Source organism: Drosophila arizonae, chromosome 2 (assembly GCF_054131065.1).
Source record: "Drosophila arizonae isolate 15081-1271.41 chromosome 2, UAZ_ARI_1.0, whole genome shotgun sequence".
NCBI lineage: Eukaryota > Metazoa > Arthropoda > Insecta > Diptera > Drosophilidae > Drosophila > Drosophila arizonae.
In genome coordinates this window covers 5042737-5063691 of record NC_142922.1, presented here as the reverse complement: position 1 = coordinate 5063691, position 20955 = coordinate 5042737, and the positions used below count along the sequence as shown (strand labels likewise).

At 36.4% G+C, this 20955-nt stretch overlaps 4 protein-coding genes across 8 annotated transcripts; 1 reads left to right on the top strand and 3 right to left on the bottom strand.

Moving 5' to 3' along the window:
- Positions 1-791: 791 nt before the first annotated feature.
- LOC108617286 (uncharacterized) lies at positions 792-12189 on the top strand. Of its 5 annotated transcripts, none has more exons than XM_089470086.1 (11): positions 792-1179; positions 8396-8703; positions 8767-8884; positions 9138-9773; positions 10362-10481; positions 10536-10655; positions 10719-10982; positions 11039-11185; positions 11243-11374; positions 11434-11586; positions 11651-12189. In XM_089470086.1, the coding sequence occupies exons 2-11, from the start codon at positions 8593-8595 to the stop codon at positions 11749-11751; spliced, it is 1902 nt and encodes a 633-aa protein (XP_089326212.1). In that variant the 5' UTR covers positions 792-1179; positions 8396-8592; the 3' UTR covers positions 11752-12189. The 5 variants fall into 5 exon arrangements, with proteins under 5 accessions (XP_089326212.1, XP_089326219.1, XP_089326232.1 ...); XM_089470093.1 differs by having other exon boundaries at positions 792-1282; XM_089470106.1 differs by having other exon boundaries at positions 801-895.
- A 439-nt stretch (positions 12190-12628) lies between these two features.
- On the bottom strand, positions 12629-14850 carry LOC108617344 (putative cytochrome P450 304a1). The gene is made up of 4 exons (XM_018013124.2): positions 14692-14850; positions 14380-14631; positions 13124-13986; positions 12629-13063 (listed from the first exon to the last, which is right to left on the bottom strand). The coding sequence occupies exons 1-4, from the start codon at positions 14783-14785 to the stop codon at positions 12737-12739; spliced, it is 1536 nt and encodes a 511-aa protein (XP_017868613.1). The 5' UTR covers positions 14786-14850; the 3' UTR covers positions 12629-12736.
- Positions 14851-16664: 1814 nt separating this feature from the next.
- Positions 16665-18941, bottom strand: LOC108617438 (putative cytochrome P450 304a1). Its single transcript, XM_018013246.2, has 4 exons — positions 18783-18941; positions 18468-18719; positions 17264-18126; positions 16665-17203 (listed from the first exon to the last, which is right to left on the bottom strand). Exons 1-4 carry the CDS (start codon positions 18874-18876, stop codon positions 16874-16876), a joined length of 1539 nt encoding a protein of 512 aa, XP_017868735.1. The 5' UTR covers positions 18877-18941; the 3' UTR covers positions 16665-16873.
- A 946-nt stretch (positions 18942-19887) lies between these two features.
- Positions 19888-20828, bottom strand: Spc25 (kinetochore protein Spc25). Its single transcript, XM_018003996.2, has 3 exons — positions 20602-20828; positions 20337-20541; positions 19888-20276 (listed from the first exon to the last, which is right to left on the bottom strand). Exons 1-3 carry the CDS (start codon positions 20774-20776, stop codon positions 19973-19975), a joined length of 684 nt encoding a protein of 227 aa, XP_017859485.1. The 5' UTR covers positions 20777-20828; the 3' UTR covers positions 19888-19972.
- Between the last annotated feature and the right edge of the window lie 127 nt (positions 20829-20955).

The following is a 20955-nucleotide window of genomic DNA, read 5'->3' as shown; positions in this document are numbered from 1 at the left end:
TAGTGCCTCATAATATGGACAGCATGGATAAATGTATTTCGTGCTCGCTCGCACTTTCAGCATTTTTTTATGTAGTCCATTTCCAACTACACAAACACACACACACACACACACACACACACACACACACAGCCATGCCTATATTATAGTCTGTTACTTTTTCGGATTTGTTGCATACTTTTGGGTTGGTGTATGGAGGATATCGTTTGCGGGGGCGGAGGGGGGCGTGAAACTTAACCGTGGATTACATATGCAGCTTGTCGCTTCAGAGCGGCCACTTGACCCAAATTTGGTGACAAGTTCGGGTTCGGGTTTTTCCTTTCAATATTTAAGGCGCTGAGTGAAGGTGAGCGGCTATGCCTATGCCTAGTAAAGTATGTAAATTATTTTTTGTATGAAATTTGGCATATTTTCTGGCAGTTTTTTTTTTTTTTAATTATGCAATAATGATTTAAAGTGCCATATAATATAATATATATGTTTATATCTTTACAACTATTCAATATAAATGCTCACACCTGCCCAAAATTGTTGCTCCAAACGATAAAAAAAAGAAACAAAATAATACAAGGTTTAATCGCAGCCGAAGAAACTTAGAGCGGCACATTTCGTGTGTCACATTTCTTATGCTCTCTCTTCCATACACAAACACACACACAGACAAGCACTCAGTCAAACGTGCGCTCTCTCGCCCACTCCCGCTGCCTCTCTCTCTCTCTTTATCGCTACCTCGCTCTGCCGCTCGCGTTGGGCTTGAGCCGCATGCATGCAACGGTAACACGCGAAGGCTCAAACAGTCGCGCGAACGAGCTTCAAACGTAAGGATCGAAAAACGTAATTGCCGCGCGCGCGTTGCCAACTCGATTAAGAACTTACATTTTGACTGCGCGCAAAAGTATGCAACGAAATCTGTAATTGCATTTTAAAAATTCATCTGTAGTGTGCAGTGCGCCCAAAGCCAAACAATCTAATCAATCAACCGTTATAGCTGTTGTAATATATATGTATATATATATATATATATACATAGATATCGCTCACCCATATATATAATATTTTGTGATACGCCGTCTATAAGTGCCTGTGTATGTGTGTGTGTGTGTCTGCCTGTGCCGCTGTGTGTTAATAATTACAAGTTTTTGGAAAATTTAATGAATATTGATTGAATAAAAATATGTCGTAAGTGGAATAGAAATGTGTGCTACAGCCAACAGCAACAGCAACAACAACAACTATAGCTACAACAGCAACAACAAAGAAAAAAGGAGTAGAAAAGGGTCGTGTAGGTCATTATACGCGGCCTGCCGTTGTCCAGCGCATTCCAATTCATTATAGTCACAAACAGCAACAACAACAGCAAAGTTCCTAAATACTATAAACGTCCTACGTATGTATGATATGTGCGTATGTGTGTGCGTGTGTGTGTGTGTGCGTATGCATGTCACGCACAAATACAGACACACACACACACGCACACATAGACAGACAGACAACTAGAGAATAGATCTTAGGCACACATCATTAAAAGCCGATTGACTTAACTAAATTTTATAATTATAATTATAGATACAATATATAAAGAGAGCTTTAGGTCAATTCCTAATTAAGAAAATTTATGTATAAATAAAGTGTAGTCTACTTAAAGAACATATACCTTTAAGGGTTTACATAGCAAAGCTCAGTATATATATTTGTAAATTTACTTAGCTTTCCCTTTATCTAAACCCTTAAAGGTATATGAAGCTTGTGTAAAGCAGAAATTCGAACATAATATTTTTATTACTTTTATATACACGCTCGGAGGTGTGTTATGTGGAGCATATTGGCTTTTTGAGAACATCTCTCTTTTATCATTTATGGTATAACGCTGAGACATTTACTTGATATCAACGTGAAAGACTTGAATTTACGAGACACCCATATCGCAGTCAAATGAAGTTACAAGATTTGTTATGCTTGCCTTTAAGAGGCGTGGCAGATAATTAAATTCCCATATATTTAATACAGTTGTACTGTACTTTTGTACTGCGAAAAGAGATAATACGTATATGTATTGTTATCCTAGCTCGAAGACTATTTGATTCTATATTAGCAAAAGGAGAATACATGTATAAGGATATATATTAAGAAGGATATGCGAAGGATATATATATTATATTAAGAACTAAGATTACAGTTACACATAAATTGAAAGAGATTGAAAATATATATGCATAGAATACATTTAGACCTTATATATCCATTAGGAAGAAAATTATCAAAAAATGAAGCTTAGAGCCCGGAACCTGGAACGCTGAAGTCAGGCTAAAGCAATTTGTCAAATATATCTAAAAACTATATAAATGTATATATTGTTTATGTAATTATACATACATATGTCTATTTACAAGGTATTAAAAAGTTTTGATAACTTTCCCAGCTAATATTTATATATCAATGGCAATGTTTATGTTTATGTATCGAAACACTCTCAGCATTCCCAGAAACAGCTGATGGACAAACTGTTCCTTCTTCACCTGACCTTGCACTCTAATTCATAATTCTATAAACACACATAAATACATATATACATAAACATACGAAGACAAAGGATATACATATATATGTATAGCGTTGACTTGGGACTCACCTTACTTGCACCTGTCGCTGACATTTTATTTTCATCGCGTGCGTGGCAAAACATTTTTACAGCCACAAAAATTCATTTTACGTTAAGCTTCAAAATTAAAAAAAAAAAGAATAGGAAAAACAAACTAAATGTCAAAAATGGGCCAAGTGACTTACGGAATAGAAAGAAACAAGGAAGAAAACACACAGACAAACAGACGGACAAAGAGCTGGACATGGAATCAGACGGACAAACAGTCACAAACATTCCCCGACAAATGGGTGCGGTCCCATAAACCTTTTCACTTGTTCTCAACTATGTTTTTCGTAAACTTTACCTATTTGGGTTTTGTTTTATTTCTGGTATACATACGTATATAATAATATATTAGAAACGTATAGATTGAATGAAAGACAGAAGCATTATATACATATAATATAATACATATAACTGTGAGCTATGAATGTTTTATGATATCTGACATTCCGATTTTGATAAGAGCTGTCCAACATTGAAATCCGTTAAATTTTGCTGGATTACTAATATATAATATAATATATATATATATATATATATATATATATATATATATATATATATATATATATATATATATATATCGAAAATACACATATATATCATGAGGATGTGGTTGATTCAGGACTTCTCTATTATAAAAGATTCAATTATGCTCTTGAATGAGTATTATTTTGTTTTCTCACTTTCATTGTTGTTTATGATAATACTCTTAAGCTCTATACAATTGGTATTATATTTCATTTCTGCTTTCTAACTTAACATTCATAATTATTATTGTTTATTTAGTTTAGCCTTGACCTCCTTTCCTTAATTTGGGAAACAGGAAGTAGTTTCAGCGTTGACTATGCTGACTGAAATATGGGTGTATTAAATTACAGATTTATGCAATTAAAGAGAGGTTTATAAAACAATAAATAAAACAGAATCATTCATATCTATTATATTATATCTAATATTGATAAATATATATTTAACATTAACAAAATCTTTATTGATTTTAAATATATGTATGTGATGTCGATTGCCGTGAAACTGTAAAGAAATGAATGACAAGAATCGTAAATAAATGAACAGAGCAATCACACACACGCACACACACACACATACACATATGTAAATGTCCTCTATAAAATATATTTTGTTCTATTTTTATCTGAACTACTGAACGGTTTAGCTGAGTTTTAGTATATATATAGAATAATTAATAATTGCTATCAGTGGTACTTCTATATATGTATTATCAAGGGCGCCAAATTTTATATATATATTTGATTGCATTGCATTTTCAATGAATATTGTCAGTCGACCTTTTGTTCTCACTATTGATTTTTATTGGGGTTTTCTCAATTTGTCAGCAAACAGCATAACATTTACACATAATCAGAATCACAAACATACACATACATATATATTTGTGTGAGTGAGTACATATATACATATATATATATAGCTATATAAATATGGTTAATATTTAAGCTATTGCTGGACTGTGCTCATAGTCCAAGCGACTTGAAGGAGTTAGAAATATAAAATTAGCGACTAAAATAGATTAAGAACGGACGGAATGCACACAAAAAAACATGGAAATATCTGGGCTTTTTATAGGTTTCAATAGTCTATTTCCACGCCTTAATGGGCTTTGCATATAATGCACAGTATTAGATATTTCAATTCACAGTGATTTAGCCTCAAATCATGCTATACAGATATGGTACTACCTGACGATATAGATATAGTATGCGAGCAATTTATGTCCCCATTCACGTAGTTAATATACAAACTTAATATTATATCCATTTTGAACTAATATTTATTTTAGGTCTGTGCTGTTTTGGACAAAAATGAGTATATACATCAACTTATAAGCCTTAATATTTTCAAGTAATATATCAAATGATCTGGCCAAAATATATTCCGATTTATTGTGCCTTTAATCACTAATAAAACAATGTAAGGCGGACGTCTAGGCTTATATAGAATATTTAAAATACAGTCAAGTCCCGATAATTCGAAATGGCAATTTACACAGAAATTTAAATTGTCGAGAATAACCAGAGCAATTTTTTTTTTTCAAGGGGATAGAATTTTGTTTGTTTGATTTAATGCGATTTTCGATTATCGGAGTAGAAATTACTGATACTCGACTGTATAAGCTCTTTAGTTTTGATGCAGAAAGGACGGACAGACTTTGTATTTGAATGATAACGCAAGTCAAAGAAATATATGATTTAAATGGAATATATACTAAAATTATTTTATAATTTAAAACACGTCCAACAAGAGATTAAACAGCGTAAAGTGGTTTGAAAGGACTTCTTATGGAACTGAGAACTGGATAATATTTCAATTATTTTTAATGTGTTTTATATCATTTATTTTGATTTATTTATAATTTAATAAAATTTTAAGTACTCGGTAATGTTGCTTTTAATATTTCTTCAATTTTGTAATATATTATAAACGGTAAATTCTATAGTTGTTCACTCAATGTATTATTTTTAAGAATTTGAAAACAAAAATGGGAAACAAAATAGCATCTAATCTTAAGTAAAAAGTTAAATAAAATTAAAAAAGGATTAAATCGTCTTTATTCTTGCATTTTTGAAATAAATTATATCTAATTGAAGTCGAATATAGAAAAGTATTTAAGATCTTCAGGAAACTTGATAGTGAATATAGCAAAAAATACCCAATGGCATCCTGATTGAGCAATTTTGTATTCGTTTTTATACATTTAATGAGATTAGGCGTAACATTACTAACTTATAAAATAATGTGGAGTGCTCAATAAAGTGTGGAACAGGTGTTCACCGGCAGGTGTTATAGATACGCGACGATAAGTTTGTCGTTCTGCCGCCGATCAAGAGAAGAAGCAGAAAATAATACAAAACGACTGTAAGATTAGCGATTGGCATGAGTAATTGGCATTTAATGCCGACCCTGGCAACAATTAAGCCGCACTTGACGAGGGCCGCGCGAATCAGCTGAAACACTGATTATGATTAGATTAACCCAATTGTGTGTGTTTGGGGAGCTATTGGGAGGCGAAATCGTTATAGAATTCACTTACTTCCGATAAGATTAGCGCTATCGAACACCTAATGGAGCTACTGGCGTACCGCCTCTGAATGGAAAGGTTTCAGTTTCATTTTAACTGTGGCAGCGTCCGAGCACAATGGAAAAACCAAAACAAATTCTAATATGGGGTCTATTGTGCGCCCTGCTCCACTCGCAAGGTACACAACTCTAACTAACTGTATAAACAGGCAATTTACAAAAACCCAAACGAAATTTCCTTTACCCACACCCAAAGGCTCCTCCATGTCGAGCCTTTCAAATCATTGTGAGCAATGGCCGGTAATTGAATTAAAGTCCAAGTTCGGTGCGAAAATGACGGGAGAGTGAGAGAAAAGGAGTGCAAAGTCCACAATTTATATACAAATAATATATACTATAAATATATATATATATATATGTATTTTGTATATTTTATGTACAAAATACAAACAAACAGCGCAAGTCAGTCATAATATTAAACAAGAAAAGTAATTAATGCAAAACGTAATCAAGGTCAAGTGCTTTGCCCTATTGACCCTTAGCCAGACGCTGAGGAAAAGCATGAGAAATGCTTTTCATTTCCACAAATGGTTTCGCCAGCCACGGAAAATGGAAATTAAAGTGCCAAAGTGACGAGCGAAATTTCAGCGCTCTTTGTTTCAACTGAAACTGTTTTGTATTCGCATTCTGATGCACTGCCTGAGCAGAGGGTATATAAGGAATGGAATGGAATATGTCAGCCATAGAGCAAACGAAAGTTTTTCGAGTTTTTCCTTTATATGTGGAGAACAATCTCTTTATATATGTGGAATGACTTTGTGACTTTGAAAGGAATGAAGAAAAGAGGAGAGAGAGGAGGAAAAGAAAAATTTGTATCTTAATGTCCAATATCTCAAGTGTGCAACAAAAATACATATAAAGGAATACCCATATATGTTAATCTTAATACTCATTTCATATTATTTTCCAAATATGGTGTATAGATCAAGTTTCTTGTCCATCATTTAGTACTCCGTTGCACTACTTTTTTTTTTTTTTATAAGAATAGCTGTACACAAAAAATGCTTAGTTCTACTTAAAATATACATTATAAATTAGTCCGTCATTAGCTCTAAAAATTTCCTACAAATTTCAATTTTTCTGTTAGCGTATTTCGTCTTCGTCAGTTTCGTGCTCCCTGTTGTAATGTTGTTCTTCTTAGCTAGCGGAAGTTCTTGTGGCGTATACGTAATATATATTTGCAGGCCTTTAGAGACTTTGACGGCCTTGCGTGTTGGCAAACCGTTACAGCCGTCAAATATCGCAAACATTAAAGCTGCAAAAGGCTAGATTTTTAATAAGTTAATTAACAGTTTGGCCTTGTGTATGCTCGCACCCATGCACACCTAGGAGTTGGCCTCGGGCGTATACTTAATTAATTACTTATTGATAGCGCAGCCTCAAAGTGCAGCAGCTCCCTTTTAGTATCTGTCTAATTTCGCAGAGTGATAATTAGAAATTTGTTTTTTTTTTTTTTTGTTTTAATCGAGTACAACTTGACTTATTTTAAATTTTTATTATCATAAAAATGCTCTATTTTTGCTTGATCATCATTGAACATCACTTAGTCAGTTAATCAGGCAATCATCAGTTAATCAGTTAATTAATGAATCAAATTATTCGGCAGTCCATCAAGTTGATTCTTCAATCTCTCAGCACAATAATCAATCTATCAATCGATCAGCGTTTCAGCTACCTAATTAGTGTGTCAATCAGCTAGTTTGTTAAATGGTCAGACCTTCATGTAGTCAATAGTCTTATCACTCTATCAATCAATTAGTCGCCATATCAGTCATTCAACCTATTAATCCACCAGTCAATCAGTCATATCAGTCAGTCAACCAAGCAGCTAATTTGTCAATCATTCAGCCAGTCAATCAGTTAACTCATCACTCAATCAATCACCCAATCAATGGTCATTCAGCAGTGAAAAAGTGAATCACATTATTTACCTTTAAAATGTTATCAAAATACTCGCTCAACAAGTTAAAAGAGTGTTTTCATTTTGTGCAATAAACCAGTCTGCCAGTCTGTCTGCCAGTTGTGCTCTAAGGGACCTAAAACTGCCGATATATATATATAATAAATATATAACCACGTCTACAACAGTAATGTAACATTCCAATATTATAAAGTGTTGGCGTGACAAATCGAAAAAAAAAAGAACTTGAAACAATCATGGAACTAAAATAAAGCCAAATGGGTTTTCTACAAGAATTTTTTTCAGACATTTCCCACTTTTAGCGAGTATTACGCAGTATTAAATTATCTGACCTGTTTTATGCATTCGGAATATTCTGTTGCCGAAATTTGTTGTTTGTGGCTGCTAAAAGTTGATTAAACAAATAGCTAAATCGAATAAAAACATTCTATAACGAAAATAAATCAAAATCAATATGGTATCATTCATAAATCGTACTAATAATAATACGGGCTTATGCGACAGACCTTCGCAAAAGCCGCTGCAATTATATTTAATTTTGAGCTATTGAATAATTCAAGCTAAGCTAATTTTGGGCATGTTTTGAGCCAAGGGTCGATCGATAACGTGCGTCAAAGGGGACAATCACACTAAATGGACAAAATGCTTGAATATTGAAATACACATATATAGATAGATACATAACTACATAAGCGCTCTCCTCTTGGCAGGAGACGGCGGTGCATTGGCTGTGCTTTGGCCATGTGAAAGCGATGCGGATTGCACAGCTGCTGGCTCTAGCTGTGACCCGGAAACAAATCTCTGCGCCTGCTCCAGCTTTGATCAGGTCTTCTCGGATGACTACTCGGAATGCTTGACCACCTCGCTGATTGGTGACGCATGCCAAGACACCGTTCAATGCAATCTTATGCCAACGGGAGCCAGTTGTAAAACCGGGGTCTGCGATTGCGCCGATGGCCAAACCTATTTGCAAGGCAAATGTAGGCCAGTGAATGGACTCAACGAGCCCTGCGAAACGGTGCGACCAGAACCTTGTATTCAATTATCTTAGAGCATTCTAAAATTCGAAATTTCTTGACAGGATTTGGATTGCTTTTTTGGCTACGATCGAGCATCCGTGCGCTGTGAGGAGAGCGTTTGCGCCTGTGCAAATGGCTATTATCACAGATATGGAAACATATGCCGTCGCAAATCAATGGGTAATTATACTATTTTTCATATACAGTAAAGTCTGCTTGTCTCATATACGAAATATTAACTTCAAATGAGTCTTAACCTATTGAATTTAGATGTTAGATATTGTGAGACTTAGAGCTCTGTAAGCTTCATAAAGTTATTCGTCAACCGAGTTTTCACTATAAATATCACCTCTATCAGTATCTATAATAAGTTAAAGTTTTTGCAACCAGTTATAAGTATTTATTCATTAAAAGAAGTTTCACTGTATTTCAGAAAAAAACGATGCTTGCGTCGTTAATGCGGACTGTGATGCACTGGGCGCCAGTGCCGCCTGCGTGAATCTAAGCTGTACGATTGTGGATGAGTCGAGCACCACGGCCAGCACCACCGTCGGCACGGCAACCACGCCGGAGGAGAACGACACCGAGAGCACGACGGAGAATATCGAAACAACTGATGCGATAACGAATCCAAGTGAATCGAATGAGGAGACAACCGAACCGGAATCCATTACCACAACCATTAGAACCGAGGAGCAGACCGGTTGGGCGCGCGAAAAGAAACAGTTCACCAAAGCTTTTCCGCATGCCACGCCCACTCACAAGGATGCCGCCGCCCAGGCGACATTGCCATTGATTAACGGCGACAACGAGCCGTTGCTGTTGACCCCTCGTCGCAGTCGTGAAATCGCTGTGCAGACGAGCATCGAGCAGTACGAGCTGAAGGAGCTGGGACGCAGTTTCAAGAATGCGGCCACAGCAACTACAACAACAACAACAACCGCCTCAACCAACTCCATCAATAATCGTCGTCGGTTGCCCGCCATCTTTCGCTATGATAATGAGGATATTAAAACGTATTCAACGTTGGGATCGAGTCGCGATGACGACGATATTGAGGACAAAAAGTGTGAGTATTCAATTTGGAATTTAATCAATTTTTTAGCAAGTATTATGGGGTCGGAATGACCCATAATTTGAAATTATATCAACCGAGCAGATGTCTCGACTCCCAGGACATGGCAATTAGCCACGTTTTCGCAAAGAAACGTAATCAAATCGAAAAGTGGTTGGCAACAGATAACTCAGTCAACTTACTTTGGATAAAGTCAACTTTAGCTTTTGACTTTCACAAATTTTCAGTTGTTCATTAAAGTCAGCGATTATGAACAAATAATTTTTAAATATATCCGCCCTAATTTTGGTATTTGCCAATACTGAGAAAGCTAAAGAGTGATGGCAATACTAAAATTTTAAGCAGCGACTAATCGATAAGCCAAATCGTATTAAGTTTGATAATCAGTGTTGGGTAACTATCTCTGTCAAACGTGGCCAACACTAAAAAGACAAGTGCTGGCAATTTGAAAATTTGAAATAATTATCGATAACGCAACATTCATTGTTATCTTAGCAAATTGCTACCAATTACACTTTTGTTCAAGTTGTTGATAACTTTTGATAAAAATTATAAATATAATTGTTCTCATTTTGATTTCAGATGGCAGTAGCTGCACTGACAATGGCAAATCCTGCACTGGCCTGCCCCACTCGATCTGCACAAACAAGATTTGCCTGTGCAGGCAGGGCTATTATGCTCGAAACGGCAAATGCTTTGCAGGTAAGAGAAAATCATAAATTGTTAGCATTATTGACTCACTTGCCTCTTCGACAGAGCTCGGCGAGATAGCGGAGAGCAGTGACGAATGTGAATATGAGTTTGATAAGTTGTCCAAGTCTTGTATATGCCAAAAGAACTATTTTTATGAACGTGACCTGCGCAATTGTAGAAAACGTGAGTTGAATTTGAACTGGAATAGAGTAACTAAATGCTCATTAAATATTTACTGTCTCACAGCCATTCAGTATCATCTGTCTTGCACATCGAACAGCCAATGTAGTCCCTTTGGCGCCTCCTATTGCCACCCGCAGATTCCCAGACGTTGCACGTGCGAGGAGTACGCCCAATATAATGAGATCTCACAGCTCTGCGAATATAAGGACGGCTTGGGCGCTGAGTGTGAGTCGAACGATGGCTGCCTGGTGGATCATTCCATTTGCTCAAACCGCTTCTGTGTGTGCCGCGACAACTATTATGAGAAGGACGAAATGTGTGTGGCAGGTAAATAGAAATATTTGATGATCAGATATCAAGTGTTTAATAATTTGTCTGACCAGGCATTGGTGCCGAGTGCTCAGAGGATGAAGAGTGCATAGCTGAAAACACCGCATGTCTTAGCAATTCAGCCAAAGATTCGGAGCATCCGCGCTCCTGTCAATGCCGCAAGGGCTATGTGCACTTCAAGGACGAGTGTGTCAAGGAAGGTGTGTATGAGTCATCGAAATAACTTTTTGAAGTTATTAAAGTCATTTCCATTATAGCCGACGAGCTAGGCGAGGAGTGTATCGGGGATGAGCAGTGCAAGCCGCTGCTAGCTACTTGCAATGAAGCAGGCAAATGCAGCTGCACCGATGAGCAGCACGAAAAGAATGGAATATGTGAAACGAAACGACGTACGTTTATATAAGCTACATGTATAGCTAAAATATATATCTAATATATTTGCTTTCAGAGCTAAGCGAGCCCTGCTCAAAGGCCACAGAGTGTTTTGTTGAAAAGGATCCCGAGAATGTGGAATGTCGCAACTCCGTCTGTCAATGTAAATTTGGCTATCAAGCGAACACTGAGCAGAAGCAGTGCATACGCGTAATGCCCAACAAAAAGAGTATGTTTCTAAAAACAATGCTAAATTTACAAAGAGCTTTACTAAACTTTTTCAATTCACGCAGATTCTTCCGGTAGGCCCAGCGCTCTAAAAATCATTACATTCGCATTGATAGGCTCCGCTTTTTTAATAACCAGCGCAGCCATTAAGCAGGCGTACTATTAGTTGGCATCATTGATGTAGCCATAGACAACCAAGAAAGCAAATCAAGAGTTTTAATTAGATAATATATATATGAATAATTTTAATTGTAAATGTTTAAGCGTTGTGAGCAACTCCCTGTGGATATGTTGAGGCCATGTAACCAGGTCCCAGTTGACCCGGTTTAGTATTGATTGCAGTATTAATCAATGATGATGCATGGCATGCATATATATACATACATATATACATTAAGCTAGTATTAAACATTGTAAGCAATACAAGAGAAATGCATAAATGCATAAAAGATTAGAAATTCGGTGAGATATTTGCTCGCTTCTATCAATTAACTACTCTTTAAGCAAACCTTTCAAATTAAGTTCAATCAAATGATGAGTAACTGATGTAAACTTGTAAAATATGCGCTAATAAATTAAGACAAACACAGAGCTATAAACACAATTCTCGATCTATTACTTGAATTTTTGAAAGCATTTATCTAAAATATTAAACGGGTACGGGTTTTTAACATAAAACAGTTTAATTATTGTTCATCATCACGTTTTTCTATTGGCAGTTTGCAATTAGTAAAACTGTTCGCAATCAGTTTTACAAGACTACAATCGATCGCTATATTCAAAGCTCAAGTGCGCGCCAAACTTTAAGTATATTCATCGATACATAATACACAGATGTGGCTAGTAGTCGATAGACTAGTTACTGGAATGACAATCAACGATGATTATTATATCGATTAGCCAATGCATGTATATGGCAATTGAAAATCAGTATCAACGATAGTAATTATCCGGCTATACAAGAAGATTTATCGTTTAAAGCAAGTCCTTAGGAATCTCGTTTTAACTTACAAAACTCTGCAGAAACAAAATAATAAACGACCTTTTAAGGTATATGTATTTATTTAGCAGCTCATGAAAACGTTTTAACTTATATTCATAAATATGAATTGCTAAGAATTCATTTATTAAAAATGAGGTGTTACATAATGCTAACGTTCTTTAAGTTGCACCCAGAAATCTGGAGGCGTTATGATGAGGCCATTGCAATTCTTGGAGAGATCAGGTAAGCTATCACCTGGGGCTAGAACGTAGTCAAAGTTCTGCAACATGGCTGTGGTTATTAGGAAGAGCATATTCCGTGCAAAGGTCTCGCCGGCACACAATCGTTTGCCAGCGCCAAAGGGCAGGGACATATCCTTCTTGAGGCACAGTTTGCCTTGATCATCCAGAAAACGTTCGGGCCTGAAATTATCGGGATCCGACCAAATCCGCTTGTCCATGTGCATGGCATATAGGCTGGGAACGACTATGGTGTCCTGGGAATCACAACATGTTTATTAAGATTAGATAAGAAGAGAAGTTTATATAACACCTACTTTGGGTATACGATAGCCCATGAGTTCAGTGTCCTCTAGAGCTTTGTGTGGAACATCAGAAGGTACCAAAGTCTCGATTCGCATTGTCTCTCGTATTGTTGCTTCCGTATAGGGCATCTTTTGACGATCCTCCAAATCGGGTAAACGACCACAGCCCACCACCTCATCGATCTCGCGTTGTATGCGCTTCGTGACTTCGGGGTACAGCATTAGATACTGCACAATGAGTGATAATTGAGACCCGACTGCCGTGAAAGCGGGAAACGAGAAATCGATAAGAGCCATGATGAACTGCTTGCGATTGAAGCCGGATTCTTTGGGTAGATCCTTTTTCATTTCGGTTATATAGAGATCAAGGAAATCGCGCTCGCAGCTTTCGTCGTAACTATCTATGTGGCGATCGATAAATTCCGAAAAATATTGATATATATACAAGTTCGCCTCATTCATTTTGTTATATCCGCTTGCCTCGGGCCAGATATGTCGTATCCAAGGCATAATGCTTAATAATCTCCCATAATCATCGGCATTGCGTTGAAATTGTAGCCCAAACTGTATTAGTTTTATTAGCTTGGGCATTTCAGCCCTGGGGACTCGTTCGTTGTAGACAATGCTAAAGTGACTATTGGCTGAGAAGGGATTGAAAAACAGCGGCAATTGTATTCTATATCCTCCGGGCTTGACCAGCTGATGCTCATGCTCGTAGCGTGGACCGTTACGTATCAGATCTAGCATGTCGGTGATTTCCTCCGCGATGACATTCTCCAGCTGATCGAAGCGACGTCCAAATCCGAAGTCGCGCAGATAACGTAAAATGAAGCGACGCTGTTCCCTCCACAGAACTCCCTCCTGGAAGAATATGCCTGAAAATAATACGCAAAATTTATGATATTATATTATATATTAAATGATTATTGCAATTTAATTGATGTCAACATAATTCATCCCTGAGGACTCTTATCAAATCCAAAATGTCTGGCAAAACACGTAGAGCTGAAACATTTTTTTTTTATGTTTATATATATGTAGGTGTCTGCTGAGACACTTTAATTACTAAATGCCTGATAAAGATTCACTGAAAATAAAATACCCACTTATACATATATATATATACATATGTGGGGAGTATGCGACTAGAATATATCATAAGCTCTTTTAATTATTCGAAAAGTTTTTTTTTTTAAGTCAGAAACAGTTATAAACAGTAAACGCTAAAGGGTCGAGGATATAAAGGACTAATATAAAAGATAACCCACCTCGCACACAATCGTCTGAATCTCGCATTTTACTCAAAAAGAGACCGGGTCGTCCATCGTAAACTTGATTATTCAGGACCTCACGAACTGTCTGTCCATCGTGCACCACGGCGACTGGGTATTTGCCCACATATAAACCGATAATGTCCGATTTATACCACTTGCTGAGAGATAGAACTGCCTTGTGTAGGTATTTATAATTGATCAGCAGCAAGAATAGATAGCTTCCGAAAAAAGGCAAACGTGGAGGACCTATAGGATTAAATTTGAGTTATTCACACGCGAAATCCAACTCGACTTTGATTGACTAACCCGGCGGAAATCCTGCAGGACGACCAATTACATATTTATATGACTGATATATAAATATGATCGACACCAGTGAGAGTAGGAGAAGAGTTAACATTTTACTTCCGTTCCGAGCTGAGTTCGAAATGATACTATGCTTTTCGAGCGAACGACAGCTATTAAAATAGCAATAGTCAGATAATGTCGTAAATAGATTTTGAAATGCACTTTACAACTCAAAATGATAAGTGCAGTAGCAGTAGCAGTTGAGACGCCTTTTCATAAAATCTAGTTTTCTCAATAGAGGTAGTATATGTGATAAGGTTCAGTTCAGCCTTTGATCCTTATCTGTCACACGTGCAATAGATTGCAATAAAAATGAACTTATTATTCTGACGAGTTCAGATCATGTATAATAACTAATAAACAAAATCAAATATTTTTTTCCAATCATTACTTGAATACTGTTGATGCTAGATGATAATCCAATTTTGTTAGGTATCTCCAAGTCGAGCAGTCTCGGAACTCGTGTGCATGCAGATAACACATGTGTTCAGATGAATTTGCGTTCTCTTATACAAATTAATTGAAAATAGTATATATAGTAAATATGATTAATGATTTATTTTGCTCTCAGTCGCGTTATTTACTAATCACCCATGTCGTCGAGGCAAGATCAACATCAATCATTGTAGACGATATTGAGACGTTGACGTTGACGTTTTGTTCCGTTTTGCAGTTGACATTGTATAGCTATTAGACAATAGCTTCTTCCCGTTATCAGCATTTACGATGTGCTTGTACGAAACGGAAAGCGTATTCATATTATGTACATATGTACATAGATGATGAGCATAACAATTAAGGGGATTCTACTAGCCTTGCTCGCATTTATTCTGAGCTCGTATTATAGAGATTAAATATTATAAATAATTAATAATAATTGAATAATATAAGCGACACATTATTATAAAATCAATATAATAATTTTCCGGTATTTTGCAGCCGCTTAGGCATTTGAAATATTGTTGTCCCCGCTTACAATAAATTGTTTACTTTCTCAAAGAATGGCAAATTCTTAGTGATGTGTTTAGTGAATTTTTTTGCTCGATAGCAGCTCGTTCAATTTCGATAAGTGAATGCTGCATTCATGAGCGCCAAGCTCAAATTTTGAAACCACTTGACGCGAGTAATTTAACTCTGTTCTATGAAACAATTTTTGTAAATAGTTGTACGGGGTAAAAAAAACTGCAGCTTAATTTTTAAATAAACATTGAATACGGTAAAACAGAGTATACTAATCTCGACTAAAACCGTCAATAAAAATACAAAAAAAAAAAAAAAAAGGAAAAAAAAAAAATTTAATTCTACAAAATGACAGGCTCTCATCTATCAACATCCCCTTTTGCTCAAATATTTAGTCGCTAATTTTAGACAAATGCTAACAATTCAGTCGCAATTAAATAGAAATTACGATTCCTATAACAAAAATGTTTTGATGGATGTGTGCACATATGTTCACATCTAGAAATTCTTGACGTTGCTGCCACGTGCGTTTGCTAATAGGTCAAACGTATTTGATACCTTGAACGTAATAAAAATGGCAAGTCTCTAGCTTTTATAGGTTTTGAGATTGCCGCGTTCACACAGACGATCAGACGGACAGACAGCTCGACTCAGCTCGTCGCCTTGATCAAGAATAACAATAATAATAAGACACTTGATGACGTCGGCCACGCCCCCTTCTCTGATTTCCCATTTTTAATGGGCTTAAGGTATCATATACTTTTGGGCTATCAGAAAAAGCACGTGGCGGCAACGTCAATAATTTTGCTATAGATTTTTTTTTGCTATATTGTGTTTGCATTATCAGCTTTAGTTTAGAATTAGCAACTAAACACTGGATTTCGCCTCCAGGCAAAATGATGACTATTTATATTTCCATTTATTTTTTTCGTTTTCAATAGAGATTTTGCCTTCTAACAATGATAGACAAATTTTTAGGTTTTCATATTTTATTTTATTTATTATATTTTACTTTAACAAATATGGTAATTTTTGAAAGAATAAGTTCAAAAATGTAAAGTAGTTTTGCATAGTTTTATGCTAGATTCAAGTTATGGTCACAGGTCGGACAGGTTTCAGCGATTTCCTCGTCGGGTCCAAGAATAGAGTTTTCTTACATAGTAAATATTGGCTCGTGGCATTACGAACGCTCTCTGAGTTGTACCCAATAATCTGGAGGAGTTAGAACCAGGCCGACCTCATTCTTTGATAGATCAGGCAAGCTATCGCCCGGGGCTAGAACGTAGTCAAAGTTCTGCAACATGGCTGTGGTTATTAGGAAGAGCATATTCCGTGCAAAGGTCTCTCCGGCACACAATCGTTTGCCAGCTCCAAAGGGCAGGGACATATCCTTCTTGAGACACAGTTTGCCTTGATCGTCAAGGAAACGTTCGGGTCTGAAATTTTCTGGGTCACCCCAAATCCGCTTGTCCATGTGCATGGCATATAGACTGGGAATGACTAGTGTGTCCTGTGAATAACATATTAGTTATATATACATAATATTATGATCATTTTATATGGAACTTACTTTGGGGATACGGTAGCCCATGAGTTCAATGTCTTCTAGAGCTTTGTGTGGAACATCGGAGGGTACCAAAGTGTCGATGCGCATAGTCTCTCGTATCGTTGCCTCAGTATAGGGCATTTTCTCACGATCGTCCAATGTAGGTAGGCGTCCACTGCCCACCACATCATCGATCTCGCGTTGTATGCGCTTAGTGACCTCGGGATTGAGCATAAGATATTGTATAATCAGTGTTGCTTGATTGCCGAGTGCTGTGAAAGCGGGAAATGAGAAATCGATGAGGCCCATGATGAACTGCTCGCGATTGAAGCCGTATTCCTTGGGTAGATCCTTCTTCATTTCGTTTATGTAGATATCAATGAAATTGCGCTCGAAGTTTTCATCGTACGTATTTAAGTGTCGATCGACTATTTCTGCAAAGTAGTTATATATAAACATGTTTGCTTCATACAGTTTCTTATATCCGCTTGTCTCGGGCCAGATATGCCGAATCCACGGTATGATGCTCAACATTCTTCCATAATCATCGCCGTTGCGTTGAAATTGTAGCCCAAACTGTATTAGTTTTATTAGCTTGGCCATTTCAGGTCTCGGAGTCCGCTCGTTGTAGACAACGCTGAAGTGACTATTGGCTGCGAAGGGATTGAAAAAGAGAGGCAATTGTATTCTATATCCACCGGGCTTGACCAGCTGATGCTCATGCTCGTAGCGTGGACCGCTACGTATGAGCTCGAGCATGTCGGTGATTTCCTCCGCGATGACATTCTCCAACTGATCGAAGCGGCGTCCAAATCCGAAGTCACGCAGATAACGTAGAATGAAGCGACGCTGTTCTTTCCACAGAATTCCATCTTTGAAGAATATGCCTGAAAATAATATTTAGAGATTATATTTATGGTTATTGCAATCTCTTATATTATCGCTGTCCGACACTTTCGACCGATTATGCTTCTCATACAAAAAAAAAAAAAAAATTAAAAAAATTTTTTGAAACTAATAAAAATGAAAAATTATCAATTAGCGTCCTACCTCAACAAATTGAGCAGATAGTGGACTGCTCTACAGAAACCTAATGAAGATTACTGCTTAAATAAGTGAGGTATTTAATGCCTGATAACGATGTATAAAAGGACAGTCAAATTTGGATGCGTCATTATGAATATGTGAAAGCATACATTCTAAAGGGGCTCGAATCTTTATAGCCTACCTCGCACACAAACTTCAGGATCACGGATTTTGCTCAAATAGACAACGGGTCGTCCATCGCAGAGCTGATTATTTAGGACCTCTCGAACTGCCTCTCCATTATGGACCACGGCAATTTGAAATGAGCCCACATACAGACCAATAATGTCCGACTTGTACCACTTGCTGAGCTGTAAAACCGCTTTGTGGAGGTATTTGCGATTGATCAGCAGCATAAAGAGATAGCTGCCGAAGATGGGCAATCGTGGAGGACCTGCAAGGATTCAAGGATTAGCAAATCACACGCGAAATTCGATTCTGACTATGTTTGGCTAACCCGGCGGGAATCCTTCAGGACGAGCGACTGCATATTTATATAACTGATATAAAAATATGAGCGTCACCAACGTTAGTAAAACAACAGTTAACATTTTGATTCGTCCCGACTTAAGCTCGAGTCCGTACTGAGCATTTCGAACAGATGGCAGGTCTATAAGGTAGCATTTTTCTGATAGACTTTAGAACTCAGAAATGGAAAAATTTTTTATAACGATTACGTCTGCGACACAATCTCTGTATATAAGGCCAACTAAAGAATGGTGGTTCGATATGAGATTAAGAGAGGCTCGTCTAGACTATAAAAAAAATATTAAAATTTAAAAAAATAACATAAACAGCTTGACTCTTGCACATGATGAATATAATCATTAAATTTCGAAATAATAAAATAAACAAAAGCATAGATGACTTAATCCGACAAGCAGATACCCTAGGCCTACAAAAGTTAAATTTAGATTCCGTGATCGGTCGTGTAAGCTTGCTTGATAGATTAAAGACAGATTACAATCTGTTCATATTCCAGATGAGCATCAGACATTCTAAGATATCATAGATGTCAGCTTACATTTCAAGTCAATCTCTGTGCCGACTAAAAATAATAAGTATATAATCAGTTCATTATTAGTCTGAGCGTTTAATAATGGTACACTGTTTCAATATTTCTTTTTAATTAAACAATATAATTTATATTTTGTAGCAGAAGCATGAATTTCATTCTTTTTGTTCGGCTTAGCAAATAAATACATTTTAAATAAATGGAGCGCTCGTTCACGATGACTTTGCACTTTCTGGAGAGATTAAAATGCGTTGTTTATTTATGTGAATTAAATTGATACTAAATATTTTTAATATTCATTTTTATATTTATGCAGATTAAATAAATATTAAATATTTTTATTATTTCTGTTGATGTTCTTATAAATATATACTAGAAAATTTGTTTATTTTATTTATTTCTTTGCATGTGAATTAACTTAATAGTAAAGCGTGTGTAGTGTTTACTTACGTCTTAATGCAGATTAAATTAATATTAAACACGTTTATTTATACACCTGTGTAAATTATATTTATATTAAAAATATTTATTTATATCCCTATGTAGATTAAGTTTATAAAATATCTTATTTATTTCATATTTTTCATTATTTACTCCAAATTATCGATCTATATTTTATTATATCATTTTCATTATAATTTATTGTGGGCTGTGGGCGAGGTCAGATCAATCTCGATGATTGACGACAGCGAAGCGTTGGCATTCTCCTTTTCTTTTGCCGTTGGCTCAGCAGAGAATAGCTGCTGCCATTTATCAGTGCTGGCGCTGGGTTCGTTCAGACGTGACCAAAGTGCATTTAACCCCTTTAGATCATAGGCATCACAATTAAAGGGTATCCACTCGCCTTGCTCAGGCCGCAGTGCAACTCCTTTTACACGGGCGGGCAAAGCCTTTAGATTGATGTAGGTGTTGGTTGCTTCACTCAGAGTGCGCACGCTGCAAGCAGATGGGGAATTAATAATTTATATAAATAAACACATATTTTGTTTCACTTACAAGCCCATCAGTTCGTCTCGCCGTTGTTTCTTCGTTGCTAATTCGGTCTGCATTTCACTCAAATTTTGTTGCTCTCTGAGCAACTTGTCGCGCATTGATTGCTCGAATGCGCTGCGATTCTCTTGATCTTCTTTGCGTTCGTTTGATATTTCATTTAATTTTTCCAATTTACGTTGCTGACGTTTTATAAGTTGATGTTTTGCCGCTGTGTTCGAAGTAATATTTAATTCATATTTCAATTCCACTTGTAAACAATTTTAGTTACCTATTTTGCTGTGAAACTTGGCGCTCTGCTTAGCTAGTGCATTTTCCTGTTGCTGCAAGCTGATATCATTTTGCAACATTGCCATTAGACGTTTGCGCGTGTCAATTTGTTTTGCCATGCTTATTAGTTGTGATTTTCTGAAATTTTTTAAATAAACAGCGCTTAAAACAAACATATATCAAAACGACGCTCCATTGATTACTAGAGTTGCCAGACTGCTAATATTATTAGAGATGAGCGCAATTCACGCAACTGTTACTTACAATAAATTTTCAACAAATAATGATAATATTGTCAATGTGTCATTCGAGCAAATTTTAAATGCAATTTAAGTTGCTAGTAAAACTAATCGAA